The 6,125-nt window shown below is 34.8% G+C and overlaps 1 protein-coding gene across 1 annotated transcript; it reads right to left on the bottom strand.

The window, feature by feature from the left end:
• Nucleotides 1-677: 677 nt before the first annotated feature.
• On the bottom strand, nt 678-5,296 carry LOC113639995 (putative C-type lectin domain family 20 member A). The gene is made up of 6 exons (XM_047814309.1): nt 3,669-5,296; nt 2,649-2,710; nt 2,009-2,377; nt 1,381-1,713; nt 1,192-1,283; nt 678-1,052 (listed from the first exon to the last, which is right to left on the bottom strand). Exons 2-6 carry the CDS (start codon nt 2,683-2,685, stop codon nt 939-941), a joined length of 945 nt encoding a protein of 314 aa, XP_047670265.1. The 5' UTR covers nt 2,686-2,710; nt 3,669-5,296; the 3' UTR covers nt 678-938.
• Between the last annotated feature and the right edge of the window lie 829 nt (nt 5,297-6,125).

Here is a 6,125-nt window from a genome sequence, read left to right as displayed (position 1 = left end):
ATCAACACAATACAGTTGATTTATGTATTTTATGATGACACATTATTATCACATGTTATTCATTCCTGAATCTTCTACACTACAACTGAATATCAAGTGAATATACATTTACGTCTCAATAAATTAGAATGTTGTGGAAAAGTTCATTTCTTTCAGTAATTCAACTCAAAAATAGTGAAACTGGTGTAGTATATAAATTCAGTAACACAGACTGAAATAGTTTTTGTTTCTTTTAATTGTGATGATTTTGGCTCACATTTAACAAAAACCCACCAATTCATTATCTCAAAAAATTAGAATACTTTATAAGACATTAAAAATATTTTTTTTGTTGGCCTTCTGGACAGTTTGTTCATTTACTGTACATGTACTCAAACTAGGTTTGGGTCCTTTTGCTCTAATTACTGCCTCAGTTTGGCATAGAGGGGATTTTTTTGGTCTCGTTTCTCATTTTCCTCTTGACAATAGCTCATAGATTCTCTATGGGGTTCAGGTCAGGTGACAATCACACCAACCTGCACATATCTGTAGGCATGACTTTTCTCTAAATGAAGAACTGAGAGTGTAGAAACAAACATTTTTGCAACACAAGGACACAGAAACAGTGATGAATGTATATTTTTAATAAATAGATAAATAAGTAACATTAATAAATCAATAAACAAATACAGTGCTAAAGTATCATACAACTCTATGAATAATATTACACATGATGTCAAAGGAACTGCTTACACCTAAGATGTTATCCAAAGACCTTATTATAATGTACAGATAGTGTGTTTCATAATAGAATCTCAAACTACACATTAATTATAGAAAGAGATTTAACATCATATTCTTATTATGCTAATATGCATATAAAAACTAAACAGATATTCCAAAATAAATATAAAGAGAACTTAAAAAGAATTTAGATTTAGAGATCACACTTTAATCTTCTACGGTAGTATATTTTTTCCTTTCAGCTTGTTAAACACAACTCCATCTGGTTGTTTTCGCCATTTCACTGTGATGTTCCGTGTCCTCAGAAGATTGTTCAGTTTCTCTTTGATCTGAAAACAAAATGTTTTAGAAAATAATACAGAAACTGAATACAACATTTTAAATCTAAATACAATACACAATTTATGTGTCAGAGTTTAATGAATAATGAAAATATACATTATAAGTCTTATGGAGGATGAGACCCACCTGCTCCAAGATGGCCATCATCACTGCAGGATCATTCGCATCCTCTTCGGATTGGACCTTCACTCTTAGTATTTGTTGTTGTCCTGTGATTTCTAAATGCAGAAACACAATAACACACAATTAAACTATCATTCTGACCTCAGTTTAATTAAATGTCTAAATATAAGACAGAATAAATCATTAACTCACCTGCATAACAGAAGAAAGGCATTATGTCTGAGCACTGAGCATCAATAGCCTGACTGTTATTTATATAACCACAGTTGTCATCACAATCAGCATTATCTGGTTTTTCAGACATCCAGCTGATGGTAGAGAAGCTAGTTTGGTCTGTCCACTTCCAGGAGTCTCTGAACAGACCAAACCAAGTCCAGTCAGATGTCAGTCCCTGTATCACTGATTCTTCAGTTGCATCTCTTGAGCTGGCCAAGTCTGTGTGATGCTGTCTACAGTAAGTCTGAGCTTCCTGCCATGTCAAATTAGTAGTAATGTAAATGTAACTCTGATTTCCAGTATAACTGTCTGTGAGAATAAAAACGCATGATGAACATGAATATTCAGGCATTTTAATACTTTTACAAATAAAAAGCTATGCAGATTACAACATTAAAACTCTCAACAGAACAGCAAGAACATGGCACACATGTAGACCTGGTAGACTGATCAAATAATTGTATAAAGTGTCTGAAATGTAAACATTTATGAAGGCAAATCTGAAATTTGTTCTGTCATAATATCCGTGCCACTACAATCACTACAGTGAGCATGAATACGCACAATATTTTCTACTGATAGTGAGCAATATGTAAAATCTTACCATCAAAACAGACAGAGGGGAATAATGAAGTACAGTCCAGATCATACCAACCCCAGGGAGAATTCGCACCACACTCGTCATGTCCACCAACATTATTGGGTTGACTTGGTTCCCACCACGTAGTCCCCAGTGGTTCATTTCCCATGGACCAGCGCCAGCTGTTGATGGGATTGTAGAGTCCAATCCAAGCACTGGAACTAAACTGTTGTTTTTGTGCTTCATTCTGAAGTCGGACCATGTTGTCATTACTGTCGATGATCGCCAGGTCAGTGTATGTGGCTCTGCAGTAAGCCTGAGCATCACTCCAGGTTTCCCCCTGCTGGATCAGATAGTACTGACGAGAGATGGACAGGATGAGAGGGATGAATCCTGGGGAAAAAATGATTAAACATTTTATGCAATATGAGCTCTGTCAGAATTTATTCCTTAATTTAATTAATTCTTCACATACTTTTCCTTACTTTAATTGTGTTTCAGCTGCTGAATTTTATTGATGAAGCAATCATTTTGAATCAGCAGGCATACTAAATAGTTCACAACTTGCACCTAAAGCACTGACACACACACACACACACACACACACACACACACACACACACACACACACACACACACACACACACACACACACTTCTCTCACCTGTGAAAATCAAGAGTATGAATAGACGCTGCTCCATTACTGATGTGTTGAGGATAAAGTCACTAAGACATAAGAAACATGATTAAAATCTCTCAGCAGTTTTAAATTGTCAGTACTGGAGGGTTTGTGCAGACAAAAAAAAGGGCAATGGCAGGTCAAAAAAACAGCAAGAAATTGATAGTTCTGAATCAGGTCACACAAACTAAAATGTGGTCAAAGTGATGAACATAAACAAGAGGCTTTGTAACATTGTGAAAACACAGAACATTCACTTTAAAGAAAAGAACACACACAGTGGTTTAAATAGACACATAAATCACTGATACACAACTGAAAACAGATGAGCTTAATTATGAAACAGGCAATGACAACATTTGTAATATTAATTTTTCACAAGACTTTACACAAGAAGTAATGGTTTTAGTTAGTAACCATCATTTTAAATAAATATTTATTTGTAATTATTTATAGCCCAAATACAAGTGTCTGGTAGTCCGGCAGTAGGATCGCACACTGGGGATTAATTTTCTGTTCAAACCTGGATTAGATCTCAGGGATGTTCGGGATACAGGTTTCCTTAATTATCACATTTAAAATAGAATTATATAATTACTTTTCTAAACATGAAGACAACAAAATTAAAAACATCGTAAATGCTAAAAAAAACTATAAACTATATATTCTTTATAAATCTCTGGACATGCATAAGTGAATAATAAAGTTCAACTGCTAATTTATAATTATTAAGACAACTTAAGACTCACAGGTTAGTTGTTGGAAAATGTAGGTTTACACCAGACTTAAACTCAGCAATAATTTTCTAATAAACAATGACATTCAAATATTTTATACATTACAGACTTTTATGAGCTTTTGAGAACTGTATTATTTGTTAATTATTTAATGAATGTAATTTTTTTGTTAATACCCCAATATTTTAATCCCACATGTTAAAATCTGTACAACTTCCCCTATTGAGGGGAGGAAATGAATGAATAATAGGAGAATGTTGAAACATACCTGAAATGTGAAGGAGGTAAACCATCAGATTTTGCAGCTGATAAACAGTGTATCTGAGTGTCTTTCTGGTCCGTACTTTAAAATCTGATGAAACAGTGATCTGACATGCTGCCAAATAGCACCTCCAACTTTCCCTACTTTACAAAACAAACTGGATGTAAATCTGAAATGAACCAAACTGAACAGGACTGGAGTTCAAGTTTAAGTTACCATTAAGTTCACTTTAGTGTGTAATTTAAAGAAGGGTTCATTTTGGTTTTTATTGTTTGACTTAAGCAGCACAAAGAGTGGTTCATCATACTGATCTGTAACCATGGGTTTGGCATTATCAGGATTAATCTGGGAATCTGCAACACTACTGACTAAAGAGTACAGTTAAAGGTTTTATTTCATGAATCTACACTATTTAGTTCATCACATCCTGTAATAATAAAGTTAATTTCAGGTGCAGTAAAGGCATTTTATTTAAAGAGAAGGCAGATTATTCCAAATCATGAATGAAAACTGACTAACAGGAAACAGGCAGAGGTCGAGCGATCTACTGTACAAGCCAAGTTAGCAAGGATAATCCAAAACACACAAAAGGGGGAACACGGCACGATCAAAAACCAGAACAGAACAGCAAGGAACTTGGATATCACACCAAACACAGAAAGGATTAAATACACAACATATTTTAGGGTTGAAATAAAAATAAATGAGATCAATCAGGAAACATGAGTGAGACAAACAATGAAAAGACATCAACCAAAATAACAACACAAAAGGACAGTATAACAAAATACTGTATATACACATCACAAATCTACATATGTAACCTGGTTCCTGAGAAGTCAAGTCAAGAAGCCTTTATTGTTATTTCAACCGTATATAGCTGACGCAGTAAACAGTGAAATGAGACAACGTTTCTTTAGGACCATGGAGCTACATAAAAACAAAAACAGAGATAAAATGAACAAAACAGAGCTAAGGACTTTGTAAGTTGTCCTAGTCACATAATGTACAGTGCATCTGTGCATCCTGGTGCAAACAGTGGGAGACAAATGACAGTTCTAAAAAACAATACAAAACACTACAAAACAATACACAAAAAGAAGTGCTGACCGGTGTGCATTCTGTATATTATACAGTACATTGTTCAAAAATATAGGAATCTGAACAAGATGGTTTTATTTAAACATATCTACACTTAATGTAATATTGAAATGTAGTGTGCAAAACATGAATTGACTGAAATGTGCAAGACAGCATGTGCAAAAAGTGTGCAAAACATCATGTAAACAGGTGGGTGTTTCTGTAGACATTGATGTGTATTGGACGAGAGTGTATTTGGTGCAGATCAGTGCAGTCCACACATGTGAGTGTGTGTGTGTGTGTGCTCGGTACAGTTCAGTTCAGTTGTTGAGGAGTCTGATGGCTTGTGGAAAGAAACACTTACACAGTAGGTTGTGAGTGCCCTTTTAGTACCTTTTTCCATACGGCAGGAGGATGAAGAGTGTGTTTGAGGTCATCCATAATGCTATTTGCTTTGCGGCAATACCATCACCTTTGACATGATACAAAAACACTAGTTCAACACTAGGTTGGATTATTGTGGTGTTAATTTCGTGAGACGAGACGAAATATGTTCGTCAACAACCTTTTTTTTATGACTAAGGTGAGACGATGACAAGACTGCATCACTGTCCAAAAACGCTGACTAAGACTAAATTAACATGCATCATTGTTGACGAAAAAAAGACGAGGCGAAAATGTTTTGTATAAAATAAAAACTTCATTTTCGTCTACAATTGTCTGTGTTTTTTCATCAGCTGTTACGCCTTTAAAATATTCAGAACGAGTTCACGGCTTCATCCACACGCTCAAAATAAATAAATAAATAAATAAATAAATAAATAAATAAAAATCCTGAGCGCAAGTCCAAGCGCAGGCGCTTTTATTGTACATGACAGCTTTTGTCCCGATGACCGGTCTTTGCATTACAATTAAAATCAGTATCAGTAAAGTAAAACATGTGATGTGCATCAAGTTCGAGTGTATGTACTGTTTAAACGAGTGTTCTCAAATTCTCACTGATACTTTTGTGATCCACAGACTGTAAATAGGTTGTATTTTAGGCCCACAGTAAAGTAGGCCTATTCTTTTCAGTTTTTCTGAGTATTTTTATTTTATTTCTGATTTGAACAGAAACATGAGACACAAGGCAACCAAAACAGTTTTAAAAACCTTTGTAACTTGTCAATCTCTCTAAGGCATTGAGTTAATTTGGACACTGTGGCTATTTCATCTGGTTTTGATGAGATATATAAGTGTGTATCATCAGCATAACAATGGAAATTAATCCCATGTCTTCTAATAATGTTCCCTAATGACAAGTTAGGGTAAGTAAGTTTCTGTGCTATGATGGGGCCTGAAACCTGACTGAAACTCTTCAAGGATGTTGCTCTCCTGTAAGAA

The sequence above is a fragment of the Tachysurus fulvidraco genome, chromosome 1 (assembly GCF_022655615.1).
Source record: "Tachysurus fulvidraco isolate hzauxx_2018 chromosome 1, HZAU_PFXX_2.0, whole genome shotgun sequence".
NCBI classification, from domain to species: Eukaryota; Metazoa; Chordata; class Actinopteri; order Siluriformes; family Bagridae; genus Tachysurus; species Tachysurus fulvidraco.
Note: the sequence above shows the minus strand (reverse complement) of the source record. Positions and strands in the feature narration are given on the sequence as shown.